General features: G+C 38.1%; 1 protein-coding gene across 1 annotated transcript in view; it reads left to right on the forward strand.

The window, feature by feature from the left end:
• The first annotated feature begins 11,902 nt into the window (after positions 1-11,902).
• ryr1b (ryanodine receptor 1b (skeletal)) overlaps positions 11,903-25,429 on the forward strand; it is a 187,908-nt gene continuing 174,381 nt past the window's right edge. The window contains exons 1-2 of the mRNA XM_061972366.1: positions 11,903-12,004; positions 17,067-17,140. Of these exons, the coding sequence (XP_061828350.1) occupies positions 17,093-17,140 (48 nt within the window). The 5' untranslated portion in view covers positions 11,903-12,004; positions 17,067-17,092. The remainder of the gene's footprint in view (positions 12,005-17,066; positions 17,141-25,429) is intronic.

Here is a 25,429-nt window from a genome sequence, read left to right on the forward strand (position 1 = left end):
GATCGAAACGTGGAACCCTCAAATTGCTGGCCAACCGAAAAAAATAAAATAATCTGTCTATGCCTGGGCCAACGTGTGTAAGAGGGAAACATCAAAGAAGACAAAGGACATTAAAGACATTAAAAGAGCAGAACTGATGAAACCAGACACTTCTACACACAGCCACCAAAGTAAAACAACAACAACAACAGCAAAAAAAATATATACACTGTGGTGGCCTCTGCGGTGTTCCACGCCATCGTCTGCTGGGGTGGGGGGAGCATGGCCAGAGACAGGAGCAGACCCAACAAAGCAACCAAAAAAAAGTTTCACAAATAATCAATTCATATCCAGATCATGATTCTTATTCAACCTGACTCCAAATTGATTCCTCATTTTAAAAATGTATTTGAAATTTAAAAAAAATAATTAAAAAACTTAAATAAAAAAAAGAGAACACAAAAAAAATCCATTCACATCCGAAACGTGATTCTTTTTTCATCGCGGTTCTAAATTGAGTCATGATTTTCAAAATCCATTTCAGAAACATAACTTCTTTTTTTTTAATTTATTTTTTTAAATTAAAAACAATTTTTTAAGAGACATTTTTAGGCCGTCTCCATTAGGGGAGCAAATTGATTCATATCCGAATCACGATTCTTAATTATCCCGATTCTAAATCAATTCATATTCTTCAAAAATTCAATTATTAAAAAAATTAAAATAAATTTTGTTTTTAAAAAAAGAAGACGTTTTTAGTTTGACAAAAAAATCGATTTACATCCTAATCGCGATTTTTATACCTGATTCTAAATTGATTCTTAATTTTAAAAGTCGATATAAAAAACACGATTTCTTTCTTGTTTTCTTTTTTTTAATCAGAATACATTTTTAAAAAAGACGTTTTTAAGCCATCTACATTAGGGAAGCACAAAAAATAAATTCACATCCGAAACGCAATTCTTATTCATCCCGATTTTAAATCGATTCAGATTTTTCAAAAATGGATTAAATAAAATGATTTAGAAAATAAAATAAAATAAAAACAATAATTTTAAAAGACGTTTTTACTTTCACAAAAAATTTATTAATATCCGAATCGCGATCCTCACTCAACTCGATTTACAAATCCATTCCTAATTTTAAAAATGTATTAAAAAATAAATAAATAAAATATATATATGTATGTGTATATATATATATATATATATATATATATATATATATATATATATATATATATATATATATATATATATATATATATATATATATATATGTATGTATATATATATATATATATATATATATATATATATATACATATTACAAAATAAATAAATACGTAAATAAATTGTATATATATATATGTATGTGTGTGTATATATACAATATATATATAATTTATTTACTTATTTATTTATTTTTCTATATATATATATTATTTATTTATTTATTTATTTTTAATCAGAACCAATTTTAAAAAGACGTTTTTAGGCCGTCTCCACTAGGGAGCACAAAAAAGTAGTTTTACACCTGATTCGCAATTCTAATTAATCCCAATTCTAAATCCGTTCATATTTTTTCAAAAACAGATTAAAAAATAAAATAAAATACTATTTTTACTTTCACAAAAAATCGATTCATATCCGAATCACAATACTCACTCAACCCCATTCTAAACCCATTCCGAATTTTTAAAATGGATTAAAAAAAATTATTAATTGTTTTTTTCAAACAGAACCAATTTTTAAAAATACGTTTTTAGGCCGTCTATATCCGGAGAGCACAAAAAAGTAGTTTTACACCTGATTTGCCATTCTTATTCATCCCAATTAGAAATCCATTCATATTTAAAAAAAATCGATTTAAATTTTTTTTTCTTTTCTAAAAGACATTTTTAGTTTCACACCAAATCGATTCACATCCGAATCGCCATTCTAATTCAACCCAATTCTAAATCAGTTCCTAATTTTAATAGTTGATATCAAAAATTAAATAAGATATATATATATATATATATATATATATATATATATATATATATATGTTTTTTTTGTTGTTTTGTTTTTATTAAATCAGAACCTTTTTTTTTTTAAATATATGTTTTAGGGCGACTCGATTCTAAATTGATTCTTAATTTTAAAAGTCAGTACAAAAACTAAGATTTTTTTTTATTTTTAATCAAATTACATTTTTAAAAATACGTTTTTAAGCCATCTCCATTAGGGGAGCACAAACAATTCTTATTAATCAAATAATAATTTTCAAAAATTGATTTCTTCTTCTTTTTTTTTAAATAAGAAACCATTTTAAAAAGTCGTTTTTAGGCCATCTCCATCAAGGGTGCACAAAAAATCAATTCAATTCCAAATCACGATTTTTAATTATCCTGATTTTCAAATTAATTCAAATTTTTCAAAAATCGATTCATACATTTTTTTTTCAAAATTACATTTAAAAAAAGAAGTTTTAAGTAAAAAAAAATAAAAATCAATTCACATCCAAATTGCAATTATTTTTCAACCCGATTATAAATTTATTATTAAATTTAAAAGTTTATATAAAAAATAAGATTTATTTTTATTTTTATCACAAGCATTTTAAAAAAATCTACATTAGGGGTGCACAAAAAAAATCACATCCAAATCGCAATTCTTATTCATCCCGATTCCAAATTGAATTTTTTTTTTTTTTAATGGAATTAAAAAATATATATATTCTTTTTTTTTATAAAAGAAACAATTTTAAAGAGACAGTTTTAGGCCATCTCTATGCAAGCTTGCTCACCTGTAACCTGTTTTGAAAAGGTTTTATCATACCAAATAATACTTTGCGAGAATCGTGTTGAATCGACAATCGATTCTGAATCGAATCGTCACCCCAACAATCGGAATCAGATGGTCCCCAAAGATTGAGACTCCTACTCTGCAGTGCTCCATGCCATCATCCAGACCCAACAAAACCACCAGGAGAGCCAACTCCATACTAAGCTGCCCACTAACTCTTGGCCTATGCCTAACTCGGATGAGTTCAGCTCCGTAAACATTCCATTAGACTCGTGTGAACTTTCCCTCACCTAGAAAAATGTGTAGTATTTTCACAATGTAGGAAAATACACAAATAAAAAGAAAGAAATCAATACATTAATAAATACAAAAAGTATAATAAAAGTGAGGACATATTCAAATGTGTGTACAAAATTATACTACCATGCCTGAACCCCTTAAATAAACCTGAAAAGTAAATACAAAATTGAATATATATATATATTTTTTTTTAAAGAATCTACACTATATTGCCAAAAGTATTTGGCCACCTGCCTTGACTCACATATGAACTTGAAGTGCCATCCCATTCCTAACCCATAGGGTTCAATATGATGTGGGTCCACCTTTTGCAGCTATTACAGCTTCAACTCTTCTGGGAAGGCTGTCCACAAGGCTGCGGAGTGTGTTTATAGGACTATTCCACCATTCTTCCAAAAGCGCTTTGGTGAGTTCACACACTGATGTTGGTGGAGAAGGCCTAGCCTTCCCAAAGGTGTTATATCGGGTTCAGGTCAGGACTCTGTGCAGGCCAGTCAAGTTCATCCACACCAGACTCTGTCATCCATGTCTTTGTGGACCTTGCTTTGTGCACTGGTGCACAGTCATGTTGGAAGAGGAAGGGGCCCACACAACCCCACATCATAATTCATCCTACACCAAATTTCACACTTGGCACAATGTGGTCCGAAATGTAGCGTTCTCCTGGCAACCTCCAAACCCAAACTGGTCCATCAGATTGCCAGATGGAAAAGCATGATTCATCACTCCAGAGAAGGTGTCTCCACTGCTCTAGAGTCCAGTGGCGACGTGCTTTACGCCACTGCATCCCACGCTTTGCATTGGACTTGGTGATGTATGGCTTAGATGCAGCTGCTCGGCCATGGAAACCCATTCCATGAAGCTCTCTGCGTACTGTACGTGGACTAATAGGAAGGTCACATGAAGTTTGGAGCTCTGTAGCAACTGACTGTGCAGAAAGTCTGTGCACTTTAGCATCCGCTGACCCCTCTCTGTCAGTTTAAGTGGCCTACCACTTGGTGGCTGAGTTGCTGTTGTTCCCAAACTCTTCCATTTTCTTATAATAAAGTCGACAGTTGACTTTGGAATATTTAGGAGTGAGGCAATTTCACGACTGGATTTGCTTCACAGGTGGCATCCTATGACAGTTCCACGCTGGAAATCACTGAGAGCGGCCCATTCTTTCACAAATGTTTGTAGAAACAGTCTCCATGCCTAAGTGCTTGATTTTATACAACAAGTCATGAAAAGAAAATAAGAATATAGTGATGTGTTTTGAACATGTACTCCAGGCCAGACAAACAGGCATAAGAGGTGGGTGAATAGAAGAAGATGGCACTATGGACCCTGAAAAAAATCTAAATACATTTCGAAAATCGGACTTTAAACAGCGACTGGACAACAAAGTATGAATGTATTGAAATTGACATTGATTAAACGTCAAAAAGCATGTTGTTTCAACGTTGTATTTATGTTGTAGAAATTGGTTGAAAAAATAACCATATTTCAATGGTCTAATCAACGTCAGAACCCAACATTGATTAAACGTTGTCAAATACATGTTGTTTCAACATTGTATTTGTGTTGTAGAATACTGGTTGGGGAATTATCAAAATTCAATGGTCAAATCAACGTCACAACCCAACATTGATTAAACGTCAAAAAGCATGTTGTTTCAACGTTAGGTTTGTGTTGTAGAATATTGGTTGAAAAATGCCCAAATTTCAATGGTCAAATCAACGTCACAACCTGACATTGATTAAACTTCAAAAAGTATGTTGTTTCAACGTTGTATTTGTGTTGTAGAATATTGGTTGGGAAATGACCAAAATTCAATGGTCAAATCAATGTCACAACCTGACATTGATTAAACTTCAAAAAGCATGTTGTTTCAACGTTGTATTTGTGTTGTAGAATATTGGTTGGGAAATGACCAAAATTCAATGGTCAAATCAACGTCACAACCTGACATTGATTAAACGTCGTCAAAAAGCATGTTGTTTCAACGTTGTATTTGTCTTATAGAATATTGGTTGGAAAATGACCAAAATTCAATGGTCAAATCAACGTCAGAACCCAACATTGATTAAACGTCAAAAAGCATGTTGTTTCAATGTTGTATTTGTGTTGTAGAATATTGGTTGAAAAATGCCCAAATTTCAATGGTCAAATCAACGTCACAACCTGACATTGATTAAACTTCAAAAAGCATGTTGTTTCAATGTTGTATTTGTGTTGTAGAATATTGGTTGGGAAATGACCAAAATTCAATGGTCAAATCAATGTCACAAAATGACATTGATTAAGCGTAGAAAAACATGTTGTTTCAACGTTTTATTTGTTTTATAGAATATTGGTTGGAAAATGACCAAAATTCAATGGTCAAATCAATGTCACAAAATGACATTGATTAAACGTAGAAAAACATGTTGTTTCAACGTTTTATAGAATATTGGTTGGAAAATGACCAAAATTCAATGGTCAAATCAACGTCAGAACCCAACATTGATTAAACGTTGTCAAAAAGCATGTTGTTTCAACGTGGTATTTGTGTTGTAGAATATTGGTTGGGGAATTATCAAAATACAATGGTCAAATCAACGTCACAACCCAACATTGATTAAACGTCGTCAAAAAGCATGTTGTTTCAACGTTATATTTGTGTTGTAGAATATTGGTTGGGAAATGACCAAAATTCAATGGTCAAATCAACGTCACAACATGACATTGATTAAGCGTAAAAAAACATGTTGTTTCAACGTTGTATTTGTCTTATAGAATATTGGTTGGAAAATGACCAAAATTCAAAGGTCAAATCAACGTCACAACCTGACATTGATTAAACTTCAAAAAGCATGTTGTTTCAACGTTGTATTTGTGTTGTAGAATATTGGTTGAAAAATGCCCAAATTTCAATGGTCAAATCAACGTCACAACCTGACATTGATTAAACTTCAAAAAGCATGTTGTTTCAACGTTGTATTTGTGTTGTAGAATATTGGTTGGGAAATTACCAAAATTCAATGGTCAAATCAATGTCACAACATGACATTGATTAAGCGTAGAAAAGCATGTTGTTTCAACGTTGTATTTGTCTTATAGAATATTGGTTGGAAAATGACCAAAATTCAATGGTCAAATCAACGTCACAACCCAACATTGATTAAACGTTGTCAAAAAGCATGTTGTTTCAACGTGGTATTTGTGTTGTAGAATATTGGTTGGGGAATTATCAAAATACAATGGTCAAATCAACGTCACAACCCAACATTGATTAAACGTCGTCAAAAAGTATGTTGTTTCAACGTTGTATTTGTGTTGTAGAATATTGGTTGGGAAATGACCAAAATTCAATGGTCAAATCAACGTCACAACATGACATTGATTAAGCGTAAAAAAACATGTTGTTTCAACGTTTTATTTGTTTTATAGAATATTGGTTGGAAAATGACTAAAATTCAATGGTCAAATCAACGTCAGAACCCAACATTGATTAAACGTTGTCAAAAGCATGTTGTTTCAACGTGGTATTTGTGTTGTAGAATATTGGTTGGGGAATTATCAAAATACAATGGTCAAATCAACGTCACAACCCAACATTGATTAAACGTCGTCAAAAAGCATGTTGTTTCAACGTTGTATTTGTGTTGTAGAATATTGGTTGGGAAATGACCAAAATTCAATGGTCAAATCAACGTCACAACATGACATTGATTAAGCGTAAAAAAACATGTTGTTTCAACGTTGTATTTGTCTTATAGAATATTGGTTGGAAAATGACCAAAATTCAATGGTCAAATCAACGTCACAACCTGACATTGATTAAACTTCAAAAAGCATGTTGTTTCAACGTTGTATTTGTGTTGTAGAATATTGGTTGGGAAATTACCAAAATTCAATGGTCAAATCAACGTCACAACATGACATTGATTAAGCGTAAAAAAACATGTTGTTTCAACGTTGTATTTGTCTTATAGAATATTGGTTGGAAAATGACCAAAATTCAATGGTCAAATCAACGTCAGAACCCAACATTGATTAAACGTCTTCAAAAAGCATGTTGTTTCAACGTTGTATTTGTGTTGTAGAATATTGGTTGGAAAATTACCTAAATTCCCATCCATCCATCCATTTCCTTCCGCTTATCCCTTTCGGGGTTGCGGGGGGTGCTGGAGCCTATCTCAGCTGCATTCGGGCAGTAGGCGGGGTACACCCTGGACAAGTCGCCACCTCATCACAGGGCCAACACAGGGTTTTAGTGTTGCCAATTAACCGATCCTCAGATGCATGTAAAATTCAATGGTCAAATAAACGTCACAAACCGACATTGATTAAACGTCGTCAAAAAGCATGTTGTTTCAACGTTGTATTTGTGTTGTAGAATATTGGTTGAAAAATGCCCAAATTTCAATGGTCAAATCAACGTCACAACCTGACATTGATTAAACTTCAAAAAGCATGTTGTTTCAACGTTGTATTTGTGTTGTAGAATATTGGTTGGGAAATGACCAAAATTCAATGGTCAAATCAACGTCACAACCCAACATTGATTAAACGTCGTCAAAAAGCATGTTGTTTCAACGTTGTGTTTGTGTTGTAGAATATTGGTTGGGAAGTGACCAAAATTCAATGGTCAAATCAACGTCACAACATGACATTGATTAAGCGTAAAAAAAACATGTTGTTTCAACGTTGTATTTGTCTTATAGAATATTGGTTGGAAAATGACCAAAATTCAATGGTCAAATCAACGTCAGAACCCAACATTGATTAAACGTCGTCAAAGAGCATGTTGTTTCAACGTTGTATTTGTGTTGTAGAATATTGGTTGGAAAATTACCTAAATTCCCATCCATCCATCCATTTCCTTCCGCTTATCCATTTCGGGGTCGCGGGGGGTGCTGGAGCCTATCTCAGCTGCATTCGGGCGGAAGGCGGGGTACACCCTGGACAAGTCGCCACCTCATCACAGGGCCAACACAGATAGATAGACAACATTCACACACTAGGGCCATTTTTATTTTAGTGTTGCCAATCAACCTATCCTCAGATGCATGTCAAATTCAATGGTCAAATCAACGTCACAACCCGACATTGATTAAACGTCGTCAAAAAGCATGTTGTTTCAACGTTGTACTTGTGTTGTAGAATATTGCTTGGAAAATGACCAAATTTTGGTCGAATCAACGTCACAACCCAACATTGATTAAACGTCGTCAAAGAGCATGTTGTTTCAACGTTATGTTTGACTTGCTCAACGTCAGGACCTCGTTCAACAAGTTCTCAATATTTTTTCAATGTCTTGTGTCTGCTGGTTTTGACCCTCCATTGTGCGTGACCTGTGACCTTTGACCCGGCTCGTCTGCCTGCCATGAACCAGGAAGAAGTCGGCTAAATAGCAACTAGCTTGGTTTGCGGAGGTGTCTACTCGCCCGCGACGTACCAAGTTCTACAACAAGCCTCCGTTTCAACGCACCTCCAGGCGGATCTATCCGAGATCCCCCACATCCAGTCTGCGATCCCCATCTTTCATGTCCCCCTATGTCATGTGTGAGGGTGGCTCACAGGGCGCTCAGTGTTTGCAGGGCTGAATGTGGCCGTGCAGCTGGAGGGTCGGGGGTCTCAATGGCGTCCTTGTTTGCACAGCCCGCCAGGAGGAAGCAGCGACCATACAGGGGCATTAATGCACCCCGAGTGTGCAGAGGCGGCCTCTTTTGCTGCAGGAAGCCGACTGGCTGGCTGGCACAGAGGGCGATGCGGCTGTGAGAAGCAGGGCGAAGGTGCGCGGCAGAGCCAGGCGTCCGACGGTCCGTGCATGCAAAGTTCGGTGCGTGGTGCAGCCTGCATGCGTGACCCCGGAGCCAACATTTAGAGCGGCTGCAATGTGGCAATTTTGCAGTCATCTTAAGCAACAGGAAGAGATGTAATCAGCACTGCTGGTAAATCCAATGATTGTATTGAAAAAAAAGGTGTTTTTTGTTTTTTTTATGAATACAAAATCAAACATTTATTGGGTTTTAAAAAACTATTACTCTTAGTGTGCGCTTTGTGTCTTGCATTATTGTCATATTGGAGGAATTTAAGTTATTTTGAATTAGCCCAGTTTTCTATTTATTTACATACATATAAATATGTTATTTTATAGAGATGTCGATAAATGCTTTAAAAATGTAATATCGGAAATTATCGGTATCGTTTTTTTATTATCGATTTTTTTATTTTTTTTATTTTTTTATTTTTATTAAATCAACATAAAAAACACAAGATACACTTACAATTAGTGCACCAACCCAAAAAACCTCCCTCCCCCATTTACACTCATTCACACAAAAGGGTTGTTTCTTTCTGTTATTAATATTCCGGTTCCTACATTATCCATCCATCCATTTTCTACCGCTTATTCCAGGGGTGTCAAACTCAAATACAGAGTGGGCCAAAATTTTAAACTGAACAAAGCCGTGGGCCAAGGTTGAACAAATAAACCTTTCAATAGGGACCCAAACAAGTTTTGCATTGAATATTGAACAAGCAAAGCTTATATAACGTTATAGTGACATGCAAAATCGAGTTTCAAATAATAATAATAATAATAAAAAAATATCAATGGCATATCAAATAAAATTTAAATAAAAATGTAATGCCTCTTTTCTATTTGCAGCCTTCTGAGGTAAATATCAAAATAAACTTTTTCCACAGGCTTGTAATACATTTGAAAATAAAATAATAATTAATGAATCAAACATTCAAGGGACTGCGGTGTGTGTGGGGGGGCGGGGGAAGGTTTGGTGGTAGCAGGGGTGTATATTGTAGTTTCCCGGAAGAGTTAGTGCTGCAAGGGGTTCTGGGTATTTGTTCTGTTGTGTTACGGTGCGGATGTTCTCCCAAAATGTGTTTGTCATTTTTGTTTGGTGTGGGTTCACAGTGTGGCGTATATTTGTAACAGTGTTAAAGTTGTTTATACGGCCACCCTCAGTGTGACCTGCATGGCTGTTGACCAAGTATGCGTGGCATTCACTTGTGTCTGTGTGTGTGTGTGTGTGTGTGTGTGTGTGTGTGTGTGTGGAAAAACTGCATATATTATGTGACTGGGCCGCCACGCTGTTTGTATGGAGGAAAAGCGGACGTGACGACAGGTTGTAGAGAACGCTAAAGGCAGTGCCTTTAAAGCACGGCCCCAATATTGTTGTCCGGGTGGAAATCGGGAGAATGGTTGCCCCGGGAGATTTTCGGGAGGGGTACTGAACTTTGGGAGTCTCCCGGGAAAATCGGGAGGGTTGGCAAGTATGAGTATTAGCGGTGAATGCGCTGTAAAATACCGGCGGGCCAGCTCTAATGTTAATTGGATATTGCCTCAAGGGCCAAATGAAATTACACGGCGGGCCAAATTTGGCCCGCGGGCCAGAGTTTGACACCCATGGCTTATTCCCTTCGGGTCGCGGGGGGCGCTGGAGCCTATCTCAGCTACAATCATGCGGAAGGCGGGGTACACCCTGGACAAGTCGCCACCTCATCGCAGGGCCAACACAGATAGACAGACAACATTCACACTCACACTAGGGCCAATTTAGTGTTGCCAATCAACCTATCCCCAGGTGCATGTTTTTGGAGGTGGGAGGAAGCCGGAGTACCCGCAGGGAACCCACGCATTCATGGGGAGAACATGCAAACTCCACACAGAAAGATCCTGAGCCCGGGATTGAACCCAGGACTGCTCAGGACCTTCGTATTGTGAGGCAGACGCACTAACCCCTCTTCCACCGTGCCTACATTATATATCAATACAGTCTGCAAGGGATACAGTCCGTAAGCACACATGATTGTGCGTGCTGCTGGTCCACTAATAGTACTAACCTTTAACAGTTAATTTTACTCATTTTCATTAATTACCAGTTTCTATGTAACTGTTTTTATATTGTTTTACTTTCTTTTTTATTCAAGAAATGTTTTTTAATTTATTTTATTATTTAAAAAAAAAAAGGACCTTATCTTTACCATACCTGATTGTCCAAATTAGGCAGAATAATGTGTTAATTCCACGATTGTAAATATCGGTATTGGTTGATATTGGTATCGGTAATTAAGAGTTGGACAATATCGGATATTGGCAAAAAAAAAACATTATCGGACATCCCTACTATGTTACTATTAAGTTGTTCTTTCTCTTATATTTACTTTTCATTTATTTTACGTTTTGTTTGTACAATGAATGTATTTAATTTGATGTATGGTATGTAAAAACTTGAAAAGTGCCTGTGATGTATTTGTACATTGTGAATGTTCAATTCAACACAAACAGAAACTTGTATATCTTTCATTTCCGGTGTAGACCGGAAATGCAGCCGAAAACCCGAAAATGGCCGCCTTTCCTCGCCGAAAAAAAAAAAAGACAGTTCGTTCCAAAATGTCATTTAATCATTCGATGTTGGTCATGACTTTGGCGGGTGTTCTTTAAGAAAGACTGCCCCGTGTTATGCGTGGGTTTCAGATTCGTGTTTTGGCTCGTGATACGTCTTTAAGCTTTAACTGGCTAACTAGCTGTCTAAGCTAGGTAGTAGCCGACGTTAGCTTCAAAATGTTCAGTTGTAGTTGTGTCAGTGTCCAAACACATTTGGACTTCCACTATCTTCTCGCAGCGAGGCGCTTGTTGCTTCTCGCCTCCGGTTGTCAACACAATGTCGCCACACTGCGGCCTCGCAAAGCAAATGCATCGAGGAAGGCGCAGATGCCGCGTCATGATTGGGGGGGAGAGCCAAGATATTGGACTCCACTTCCCAGAATGCCTTTCGGCTCCGCCTCGGCGGCGTGCCACCTACGAAGCGTCCGCCTCCTCTCCGTGTTACCGGCTGGTGCGCGCTGTGTGTGCCGAGGAGCAGCGTCCCCTACACGCCTTCCTGCTGCGGACTGCTGCAGTGGGAGAGGAAGGACAGGATGGAGGAAGCCAGGTGGATGCGGAGCAGGTAAGAGCGTGTGCGGGCTTTGCCAAGCTTATGTGTAACCATCTTCATGGTGGTCAGTGGGTAATGACACCTTCCTGTATATCAGACCTTGGCAAATTAAGGCCCGGGGGCCGCATGCGGCCCGTTAAGCTTTTCAATCAGGCCCGCCAGACATTCCCCCCAATTTTTTTTAGATCTTTAAGATGGAAAGTGTAGCTGCCATTATGATGTGCAGTGATGTTTTCTAATGACCATAAGTCTTGAACTATACAAAGTATTTCAATGGTTGGAATCTGCGATTTTGCATGATATACTAGTTACTAGAGATGCGCGGATAGGCAATTTATTTAATCCGCAACCGCGTCAGAAAGTCGTCAACCATCCGCCATCCACCCGATGTAACGTTTGATCAGAACTGCACCCGCCCGCCATCCGCCCGTTGTTATATATCTAATATTAATTAAAAAAAAAAAAAAAAGGGTGAAAACTACGCGAATTGCACCTTGTGCAGACAAGATTTTTCGATCGGACACGGAGGAATTAGCGATGTAAAAGACCACGTTGGGACAAAAAAACACAAGTCTAATGCCGTTGCTAGCGATACAAGTGGAAAACTTTCAACGTTTTTCGTCGCCCAAACAGATTCTTTGGATGTGATAAATGCCGAAGTTTTATTTACGGAGGCAATAATTGAGCATGGACTTCCAATCGCACTGGCTGATCACATGGGACAGTTAATAATGTAATGCAACCTTTAAAAATCATTACGCGGTGATCGCGATCCCAAAAATAAACTTTTCTTGCATGATAATGTCCAGAAAAATTTGCTTTATATTACTATAGAGTCCTTTTAACGAATGAGTTTGATGGTTTATCACAAACATTAAATGAAATTCCATGGCCACCGTCCTGCTCTCTATATCAACCAGGGTGAGCCCCACCCCTTTCGTGAGCGCACTGCGAAAGCGGACGAGGCGGGGTGTCGGTGCGGTGGGCGCGGTAGTGACCCTGGACGTGCGTCGGGCCCTTCTCGCGGATCGCCTCAGCTACGGCTCCCGGTGGGGCCCTCTCGGGGGAAGGGGCCTCGGTCCCGGACCCCGGCGAGGCGTCCCTTCTCCGCTCCGTAAAAGTGTCCATCTCTTTTCTTTTTTTTTCTTCTGTTGTGGCATATGCAGCAGGTGCCTGCTCGTTTTTCGTATGTGGGTAACAACATTTAACTATGTATATATATTTCCGAATTGGTTTAACTGCCACCCGCAAAAAAAAAAAAAAAAAAAAATAAATATCTAATTAATCCGCCCGACCCGACCCGCGAGCGGATAAAATCTTATTGTTTTTAATTTCATCCGCCCGATCCGCGGATAATCCGCGGACTCCGCGGTTGTGTCCGCAAACCGCGCATCTCTACTAGTTACTATGGTCATCTAATTAGTTACTATGGTCATCTAATTTATTACCAGAGGTGGGTAGTAACGCGCTACATTTACTCCGTTACATCTACTTGAGTAACTTTTGGGATAAATTGTACTTCTAAGAGTAGTTTTAATGCAACATACTTTTACTTTTACTTGAGTATATTTATAGAGAAGAAACGCTACTTTTACTCCGCTACTTTTATCTACATTCAGCTCGCTACTCGCTACTAATTTTTATCGATCTGTTAATGCACGCTTTGTTTGTTTTGGTTTGTCAGACAGACCTTCATAGTGCCTGCGTTTCAACAAATACAGTCACTGGTGACGTTCACTCCGTTCCACCAATCAGATGCAGTCACTGGTGACGTTGGACCAATCAAACAGAGCCAGGCGGTCACATGACCTGACTTAAACAAGTTGAAAAACTTATTGGGGTGTTACCATTTAGTGGTCAATTGTACGGAATATGTACTGTACTGTGCAATCTACTAATAAAAGTTCCAATCAATCAATCAAAAATGTGAAGGGAAAAAGACCCTTTTTTATTTCAACCGTACTTCCCGTCAAAAGCCTAAAGACTGACTGCACAGTTCCTGTCTTCACAATAAAAGTGCCGCTCCATCGCGCCTGCGCTTTCATAATAAGAGTCTCCGAAAGCCAGCGCAAACAAGCTAGCAAGCTACGGAGTTTGCCGCCAATGTATTTCTTGTAAAGTGTATAGAAACGAATATGGCAGCTGGACAAATAAGATGCCAAAAAGCAACCACTTTCATGTGGTATTAGACAGAAAGGAAGACTTTTTTTTCTCTTCCAATCGAAAATGTGGACGTTATCATCACTACTGTCTGATTCCAATCAATGCAAGTCATCAGAATCAGGTAATACACCAACTTATATTCTTGTCTTCATGAAAGAAAGGAATCTATATGTTAAACATGCATGTATATTCATTAAAACACCTTTAACATGTAAACAAAAACGGCAAAATAAATAAATATAAATTATATACTGTATATATCAATGTATGTATGTATATATATATATATATATATATATATATATATATATATATATATATATATATATATATATATATATATATATATATATATATATATATATGTGTGTGTGTGTGTTACTCATTAGTTACTCAGTACTTGAGTAGTTTTTTCACAACATACTTTTTACTTTTACTCAAGTAAATATTTGGGTGACTACTCCTTACTTTTACTTGAGTATTAAATCTCTAAAGTAACAGTACTCTTACTTGAGTACCAATTCTGGCTACTCTACCCACCTCTGTTTGTTACTATGGTCATCTAATTAGTTACTATTGTCATCTAAGTCACAGCAGCTCAGACGAGGCACCAAGCAGTGTGGGTGGGGAGCGTTTCCACAGAGTGTTTCCAGAGCGGCCAGCCTGAAATGTGGGTGTCAGGGACAGACGCGGAAGAAGATTTTTACAACAAAGTTCTAAAGCTTAGTGATACATCAGATATATCAGATTGTAGGTGGGGTTTTTTTTTTTACCCTTCACGTTCATATTTCGCTGTTTGTTGCATTTTTGTTGCGTTTCGCTTGATTGTAAAATATGTGGATCGAGAGGGGGTGTGACGTTCATAAATTCAATCCAATCCAATCCACTTTATTTATATAGCACATTTAAACAACAAAAAAATTTCCAAAGTGCTGCACAACAATATTAAAAACAATATTCAAATATTATCCTTAGCTCCACCAATGACTGAATAAAAACAAAAAATAAATAAATATAAAACCAATATAAAAATAAATACGATTAAAAACTATTTCTAAGGGTAAAACCAATTAAAACAGTAAATAGAAATCAAAATTTATAAACAAAAAAGGACAGAGGACCACACAACTCACGTAGTGTTAAAAGCCAAAGAATAAAGTGGGTCTTAAGATGAGACACTAAGTTGTCAATATTCAGTGTTATATCCTCCATAGTTAATATTGCAAATCCCACATTCTTTATTTTCATGTACATTCTGGGTGTCTCATTCAGTAAAAACATTTTAATTGCCGTTCCGTTTTTTCCGGCGGTCTGTCATCACGTTTTTAGCATTCAATCAGACATTATTGTGAGGTTTTGTATTAGTGTTCTTAAATATAGATGTACCGGCCCCCAGACACATTTTTTTCTCTAAATTTGGCCCCCGAGTCAAAATAATTGCCCAGGCCTGCTGTAATAGTGTGATGGTGGGTGCTGTCTTCTAGATCACTGGTGTCAAACTCATGACCCAGGGGCCACATTACCAACGTGGCCTGCCACGTTGGTCAGTGTGTTGCGTCATGTTATGTAATGTCGTCTGCCACGTTATTGTGTGAATGCTCCAAAGCATTCACACATATGCTTTTCTACACCAAAATGAATCTATTCATTCAACTTCTTCTTCTTCTTCTTCTCCAGAATGTGGTGCGCTCTACCTTCCACATTTTCATTTTTCACCCGATTCGAACCGTTCTAACTTCAAAATGTTCAGCCTATTCGGGAATCGCGGGCTTTCCCTTGACAAATTCCAAAAATTCCCGGATTTCCCAGAATTCCGGGTTTTCCGGGACATTTTTCCAATTCAAAATGAATTGGCCATTTTTTCAAACATCCACCATTTCCACTGTTCTGCCCTCACTATATGTGTTGAGGTTATACAGCTTGGCAGACAGCTAACAAACAATCCAAGATGTTCTAATAAAGTTCCAAAGTAGATGAATCCATTTAGGCTCTTTATTGTTGTTGATCTTGCTTTGTCTTTTTCCTATCTTTACTTTTGTCTTATTTTTTTAAACTGAAATACACACAATGACAAATGCATAAGCTATGTGATTCAAATAACATACTGAAATGTAATACACAATATGTAAATATTAGCTTTACACAAATATGCAGCATTATCATCAAACAAATACTGCTGAGAGTTTAAACTATTTCGATGGTGGAAATATACGACTGGCCGCCATTTTAAGTCCTCAAAACATCCATTAAAACAGTGCACAAAAAGTCCATACAACTACGGTGAGTTCAAGGTCCGCCGAAATTAGTAGGACATAACAGCGCTGGCCAAATACTCTCATCTGGGAAGTGTAAACACAAATACATTAAACTTAAAAAAAAAAAATAGGAAGGTTTGTGTCATGTTTGTCCTACACAAACCATATTCAAACAAAATATGTATATTTTTCCCCCAGTGTTTCCCATTTTCATAAATTTTTTTTTAAATCTCCAGAAAGCCACGAGAGCGCCGCTAAAGAGTTGGTCTTACCGACACAGTCATATTGTACTGAGCAGCCAGTACCAGTTCCATTTCTGGTGTCTAAATGATTGTTGTTGTATTGAAGCGTCTGAAAATGCAAAGTGGACTGCAATACTTACTGCAACCAGCAGAGGCGCTAATTTGCCGTCCAATGTCATCCCTTCTGAGTCTTCACCCCTCAGTCCTTTTATAGCCCGGCCCTCCTCCCATCTTTGCTCCGCCCCTCCCCTACCCGAGGTGGTGGATGCACTGTCGGTGGAAGGTAGTCGGCGTGGGAGGGGGCACTGCGAGAGTCCACAGGACGGGTGCTGTCACAGTCTGAGAGCGAGGGAGAAGGGAGGAGGTCAAAGTAAGTCGCAGAGAAAACTCAAGGATCTTGTCTTCTGTCTGGAGGTGCTGCCAGTAACGCCCGCTGAAGGATGGCGGAAGGCGGCGAGGGAGAGGAGGAGATCCAGTTCCTGCGGACGGTGAGTCTTGCTTACTTTTTCCTTATGTCAATGTTGTTGAGGTGGCCAGGATCTACGGAAGGTTCTGGATCATGGGATGTTTAGCACCAACTTCATGGTGGGTTCCTTCCTGATCCCTGCAACACAGTCAGGGCCCCAACACGTTAATTCCTTCTCAACTTGGCACCTGATTGCCAGCGACACGCACGTACGCGTGCACGCGCAGACGGACAGGGCCCGGTGCGCACCGCCGTCTATTTTTATCCCGGGAAAGGAGAGCCCCGGGCGGGCTTGAGGAGTCGGAGCTGGACGCCCGAAGGAGACAGCTGCTGCCGGGAGACGGCATGGCAAGAGTGGACACGCCCCCTTCCAGCTTAAGACCTCAAACTGATTGCAAGCGGAGATGTTTCTCTCAGATCTTTCCAGGTCTTGCTCACCAGACCAGAACTTCACTAGTCGATACCTAGGATTTTCCACAATCCTCCGTACTTATCTGATCCAAAAAACTGATTCTTAAAAATACGCGACTTGACGGAAAAGTAGGGATGCGTCAATCGATTTTTATTTAAAAATTACGTGATCGCTAATGCCGATGAATTAACGGCAATCACTCACGCCGATCCCCTCTGGCTGACACTTTATTTTTAGCTTGACTAGCTAGTGGCTAACTCCATACACAGAGTGGAGACACTCCCCTAGGTTAATAATAATCCCCTCCATTAAGGAAAATAAACCACCTTTCCTAGTACCTTCGGTAGCATTTTCATGTAGCATTATCACCGGAGGACAAGGCTAAACATGTTACGCTAAGCCGGAGCAGGCATGTTTGCTGAGCTAACTAGTAGAGGTGGGAATTATTGATGCATCTTTGATTTTTGTACATTTCTGTTGGTTTCACTAAATACACATTCATCACTTGCACCTTTTAAACAGTGCATTTGCAATAAGAAACAGTTGAATTAATTCCCATTGCATCTTTTAAATGAATGCAAATGTGTGCAAAACTGGAACATAAGTGCTAACTGTCTGCATTCTTTTATTTACAATCCGTAAACAGTCAATGATTGACTAACCCGATTTTACAATCGCCCATGTCCGAGTTGCGATGCATAGAAAAATCAATTTATTTCCCCCATCCTTACGAGCTAGCAGCTCAGCTGGATTGAAACAAGGGACGAAATAAGTTATTCGTAAAGTTTATGAAGTGTAGCAGCATTACAGCAGAAAGTAATCTGTTGTGAACAGTACGTAGATTATTATGAGTAAGAGAGAGAATAACATAACAACTGTTGTCGCGGCCGCAGGACACGTAAAGAGGGCGGATCCATCCATAAATCCATAAATAATTTTGATCGATACGAGAGTAATTAGGTCGATATTTGTTTTGTTCATGTCTACAAATTCAGGGAATCGTTCCTTGGACGCAGGAGGACAAAAAGGATTTCAATGAGCAATAGATAGTTTCTGGTTTTGTTTACTTGTTGTGCACTCTTGACGTTTTGTACAAACAATTGTATGTAAACCTAGAGAATAAACAACTGGTTCAAATATTGTGTTGATATTGTTAAACTAGCAATAGCACGCAACGTAAATAAAAAGAAAAAATGTACAGTTACTACATGTTCACAATCATTATGAAAGACAAGATATATTTTTTAATGCATTCTAACTCGTAAATAAAAGGGAGGTCCTCTACTGCCCCCATAAAACCCAATTAAAAACATTCAAAAAGTGCCAACAATACCCCATTTACATTTGGTGACTTGAATATTAACAAGTATTAGTAATATTGTTATTATAAGTGCTAATGCTGATCAACGATTTATAGCTTCTGTGCCAATGTTGACATCATCGACTGATCAGCTGCTTCCTCGCTCGTCAAACTTTATTGTTGATCATAAATCATACCTCCCACCTGGATAGTAGAAGGCTGAGGACGTATTCCGACAAGTTGGTGCATTTGTCTTAGACAGCCAATTTACACCCAGAATGGCGAGAACGACACGAAAAGACCTGTTTCTTGGCAAGGACTTTGTGTCGTTCTTCATCTAAATGGGAATATATAAACATCCTAGCACTGTGCATCCTAATGACAGCAGAGCTTGTACAGTAAGTGATGTTTTATTATGTTTGTCAGCTCTCAGGAAGTCTGCAGTGAGGAATAATCAGTGATGAAGAAAAAAAGTGAACCTTGTAATGCGTTTTTGTCATTAATGCTTAAAATGATCAACATACGTAAATATTAATTATTATAAATGTTACTACATTCATATATACTTACATCATGTATATATTACATGTTATTATGAATGTTACTACATGACATATATACTTACATCATGTATATATTACATGTTGTTATGAATGTTACTACATTACATATATACTTGCATCATGTTGTATATATTACATGTTATTATAAATGTTACTACATGACATATATACTTACATCATGTATATATTACATGTTATTATGAATGTTACTACATTACATATATACTTACATCATGGAAATATTACCTGTTATTATGAATGTTACTACATTACATAAATACTTACATCATGTACATATTACATGTTATTATGAATGTTACTACATTACATATATACTTACATCATGGAAATATTACCTGTTATTATGAATGTTACTACATTACATAAATACTTACATCATGTATATATTACATGTTATTATGAATGTTACTACATTACATATATACTTACATCATGTATATATTACATGTTATTATAAATGTTACTACATGACATATATACTTACATCATGTATATATTACATGTTATTATGAATGTTACTACATTACATATATACTTACATCATGGAAATATTACCTGTTATTATGAATGTTACTACATTACATAAATACTTACATCATGTATATATTACATGTTATTATGAATGTTACTACATTACATATATACTTATATCTTGTACATAAAACACTAATGGACATTGTCCTAAGGGCCTTACAGGCAGAATAGAGAGGCTCCCTTCGGCTCTATTGTAAGCAGACTTTTGATCACATTTATTTACTATTTAGAATGCATTAAAAAAAAACCTCCGTCGTCATGTCTTTCATAATGATTGTGAACCATTGGCAAAATTCCATTAAAAAGTGCAGTTCCTCTTTAAGATCAGCGTGCAGCAACATAATTTAAATATCAGTATCAGCTGCCAAGAGGTGAGTATACAGTGAAGAAATAACCTGCCAGTACATCAACGCAGACAATTAATATTATATCTGATTAATATTATGTTAAATAACAACAATAGTCAAGTATTTTACATTGTAAAAAGAACAGCAGTGGCGTCAAGTATATGAAGCAAACAATATTGTTGTCAATATTCTTTCAATATGGTGGTTGTGTGACATCATTAGTAATGAAATAGGCTAATAAAAAGGCTCAAACTTATATTTAAAGACACATCTTTATGTTTTTATTCCTTTTTGATGTCAACATTTCAGCTATTTCTCATTACTTTATACCTTTTTGCTAGTTTTTTTGTGTGTGTGTATTTCTACAATTTCTCAATTTCCCCGGGCCAGACTTTGCCTTCCTGGTGAAAGGATAAACGCAGTGGTGTGCAAAGTGTTGCCAAATGACAGAAGAGCATCTCTAAGATGTGTTTTGGACGTGAGAAAGGTTGGCTTGCACGCTTTTCTGCTTAATGCACACTCCCTGGGTTTGTGGTGGCGGATCTGCGCTCTCACTCCAGTACTTTCAAAATGTTATATTGTTGTGGCATAAAGTTGTTGACATTTGTAAATACGCAAATCTGGCAACAGAAGAGGAAGATTTGGTTTGGCAGATTATTGCGCATCTGATTGGATTTTAGATTGCAAATGTCCACTTGGGGACAAAACAAATTACTTTAGTGACTCTGCCCGGTCCACTGGCCTGTGGTGGGCTCCAGCAGACTCGCTCAGGATGAAAGTGCCGCACGGCTCTACGTGAATTATTAATAAGCGCAGTGCTTCAGTGACATGGTGGGGGGGTGAGGTATCAGAGGTCAGGGGGGGACTCCTCATGAGACTAAAAGTGTCTGCTTGGATGAAAGGCTCACACAGTGTTGGTGTTGTCAATGTGATAATTGGAGGGGGGTGATGGAAGACCTTTTGAAATAACCCAAAAGTCCCAAGTCGACACAACTATGTTCCATGAAGAAACACACTTGGGGGGAGTTCCCTTTATTTCATTATATACAGTTTATATACAATACAAGCATGAGGAAAGGTAAATATTTGTAATTTGGGATGGGTATCGTTTCACATTTTAACTGATACAGTACCAATTCCTGGTACCTGGGAATCGATACCAGTACTCAACTGTACCAATTGTTGGTACTTTTGTGTGTATTAATAAACATTAATGGTTTGATCGTAAATTAAAATTTTTTTTTAATGAACTTTGCAGTTGCACTTCCCAGACATTAGATGGCAGCACCGTACAGGCATACTTGCCAACCTTGAGACCTCCAAATTTGGGAGATTGAGGTGTGGGGGGTCGGGGTTTGGTGGTAGCGGGGGTGTACCGTATATTGTAGCCCGGAAGAGTTAGGGCTGCAAGGGATTCTGGGTATTTGTTTGTTTATGTTATGTTACGATGCGGATGTTCTCCCGAAATGTGTTTGTCATTCTTGTTTGGTGTGGGTTCACAGTGTGCCGCATATTTTTAACAGTGTTAAAGTTGTTTATACGGCCACCTTCAGTGTGACCTGTATGGCTGTTGATCAAGTATGTCTTGCAGTCGCTTGCGAGTGTCTGCAGAAGCCGCATACAACATGTTAATGGGCCGGCACGCTGTTTGTATGGAGTAAAAGCGGACGTGACGACAGGTTGTAGAGGACGTTAAAGGCAGTGCCATCACAGCACGCCCTCAATATTGTTGTCCGGGTGGAAATCGGGAGAAATTTGGGAGGATGGTTTCCCCGGGAGATTTTTGGGAGAGGCACTGAAATTAGGGAGTCTCCCGGAAAAATCGGGAGGTTTGGCAAGTATGCGTACAGGCTATCTACGGCAGAGCTGGGCAAAGATTTTGACTCGGGGTCCATATTGAGAGAAAAAAATATGTCTGGGGGGGGCCAAGGTGTATGTGTGTATAAGTTATATATACACATTTAGCTGTAAAAATATGCTGTACAGTATGTGTGTTTGGAAGCCTTTTTTTCAGGAACTCTAATACCAAAAGTCACAATGTCCGATAAAATTCTAAAAACGTTATGACAGACCACCTCAAATAAACGTAATGGAATTTTACAGGTTTTTACTTAATGGGACACCCAAAATGTACATGACAATAAAGAAAGTGGGACTCACAATATTAACTATGAACAATAAAACACTGAATATTAACAACATATGAACACCGCTCCTCTTTTACTTTTTAGACCAGCTCCTCGATAGTTGTGTATCTTTTACAATCAAGCAAAACACAACAAGAAATTAAAAAACAGAAAAATATGAAGGCAAAGTGTAATAAACACCTACAAAATGATATATTATCATGTAAAAAATCTGCTTCCGCATCTGTTTTTGACACACACGTTTCGGACGGGCTGCTCTGAAAACAAACCCCGCCCACTCTGGTTTGTTCCTGGTCGGAGCTGCTGTGACATAGATTATTGTAATAACTCCTATAACACCCGAAAGCGCATATTTTGTAGAATACTTTCTATAGTTCAAGATGGGACGGCGTGGCGAAGTTGGTAGAGTGGCCGTGCCAGCAATCGGAGGGTTGCTGGTTACTGGGGTTCAATCCCCACCTTCTACCATCCTAGTCACGTCCGTTGTGTCCTTGGGCAAGACACTTCACCCCTTGCTCCTGATGGCTGCTGGTTAGCGCCTTGCATGGCAGCTCCCGCCATCAGTGTGCCAATCACTTGTGATTTAGGGCTATATAAATAAAGATTGATTGATTGATTGAGATTGAATGTGTGTGTGAATGGGTGAATGTTGAAATACTGTCAAAGCGCTTTGAGTACCTTGAAGGTAGAAAAGCACTATACAAGTATAACCCATTTATCATTTATTTAAGATTTACGGTAATTTAAAAACAGCACTGCACATCAGTTTTGATGTAAAAGGTCTAAAAAAATGATGTTGAACGTCCGGCGGGCCGGTTTGAAAATCATAACGGGCCGTATTTTGCCCAGGTCTGATCTACGGTATGTCATCCAACCAGGAAGTTGAGTGTGCTATGTTGCACCCTACCAAGTGTTTGTACAGTAGGCATTGTGCTTATTACGCACCGGCTGTTTTGATTGTAACAATAATCTCAGTTGTAGTTTTCTTTGCCAAATTTGGAGGTGTTGAAATCGCCATGTAAAATCGCTAATGCTAAAAGTGGGCCGTCTATGGCAAATCTAGTGTAAATTAGCATCGAGCAAGCGCATTTCCGAGCATTTTCTACCAAGCATACTTGCTTTGTTGGTGTTGATAATTGCAACGTTGCTTAGTTTACACAAGCCGGTGTTCAGTCTGCAACATTTTGCGTGAATCGATACTCTGTAGTACAGACGGAATTCAGTCGGTGCCTATTTATTACCTAATTCGGTACCCACCCCTATTTGTTAGTACACGTTGCAACAACTGAAAATGAATGTGGTGAAGGATGCTAAGCATTATTCTTAGATATGCGTCCCATTTTAGCGTTGATGGTATCAACGTTTTAAATAACCTCTATCTACTTCCTGTATGTAGGTGTGTGCTTTCCTATTGGACTATATTTCACTCAAGGACATGAACACATGTAGATGTCATACAACAGACAGTTAAATATGTGTGGCAGGTTGTTGCACTGTAGTGTGTGTGTGTGTGTGTGTGTGTGTGTGTGTGTGTGTGTGTGTGTGTGTGTGTGTGTGTGTGTGTGTGTGTGTGTGTGTGTGTGTGGAACAGAAACACACTTTCATCATGTATTTGAGTTTCACTCTATAATTGCACCGTCTTTTTATAGCGTGTCACTAAAAGTGTGCACTCTGGAGGGAGAAGCCACTGTCCTACTTGCTAGCATCTTTTGGGCCGTGTGTGTGTGTGTGTGTGTGTGTGTGTGTGTGTGTGTGTGTGTGTGTGTGTGTGCGTGTGTGTGCGTGTGTGTGCGTGTGTGTGCGTGTGTGTGCGTGTGTGTGCGTGTGTGTGTGTGTGTGTGTGTGTGTGTGTGTGTGTGTGTGTGTGTGTGAAGTGGGCTTTTTATTCATGTTTTATTTACCTCAGGTGCATTTTGTCTGGAAAGTGACTCCACGTCCTACAATACAACCATCTTTAATTGCTGTCATAAGTGACATTAAAGTGTAAAAACGGACCAATTAGCACACAGCTGACGGTTGGTTTGAAGTTTTTAACTAGCCACTTCATTAAGTACACAATATTTGTAAATCTGCCTTGACCAGTCTTTGTAATAACGCTTACCGTACTTTTCGGACTATAAGTCGCAGTTTTTTTTCATAGTTTGGCCGGGGGTGCGACTTATACTCAGGAGCGACTTATGTGTGAAATTATTAACACATTAGCGTAAAATATCAAATAATATTATTTAGCTCATTCACGTAGGAGACTAGACGTATAAGATTTCATGGGATTTAGCGATTAGGAGTGACAGATTGTTTGGTAAACGTATAGCATGTTCTATATGTTATAGTTATTTGAATGACTCTTACCATAATATGTTACGTTAACATACCAGGCACGTTCTCAGTTGGTTATTTATGCCTCATATAACGTACACTTATTCAGCCTGTTGTTCACTATTCTTTATTTATTTTAAATTGCCTTTCTAATGTCTATTCTTGGTGTTGGCTTTTATCAAATACATTTCCCCCAAAAATGCGACTTATACGTCAGTGCGACTTATATATGTTTTTTTCCTTCTTTATTATGCATTTTCGGCCGGTGCGGCTTATACTCCGAAGCGACTTATACTCCGAAAAATACGGTAGTTACTTTTACTAGTAATGAGTAACCTAATTAATCACTTTTAGGTCCGTTACAACGCCGTTAGCGATAGCTTGGTGTAACGTTGAATGCTACTTTTGATGTGGTTTTATGTCGACAACAAGACAGCGTCATAAGTGCAGCAAGTTCAATGCAGGAAATAACTGGTGAAGGCAGCAATCAATCATCATCAATCAATCTTTATTTATATAGCCCTAAATCACAAGTGTCTCAAAGGGCTGCACAAGCCACAACGACATCCTCGGTACAAAGCCCACATACGGGCAAGGAAAAACTCACCCCAGTGGGACGTCGATGTGAATGACTATGAGAAACCTTGGAGAGGACCGCATATGTGGGTAAC

Source organism: Nerophis lumbriciformis, linkage group LG17 (genome assembly GCF_033978685.3).
Source record: "Nerophis lumbriciformis linkage group LG17, RoL_Nlum_v2.1, whole genome shotgun sequence".
NCBI classification, from domain to species: Eukaryota; Metazoa; Chordata; class Actinopteri; order Syngnathiformes; family Syngnathidae; genus Nerophis; species Nerophis lumbriciformis.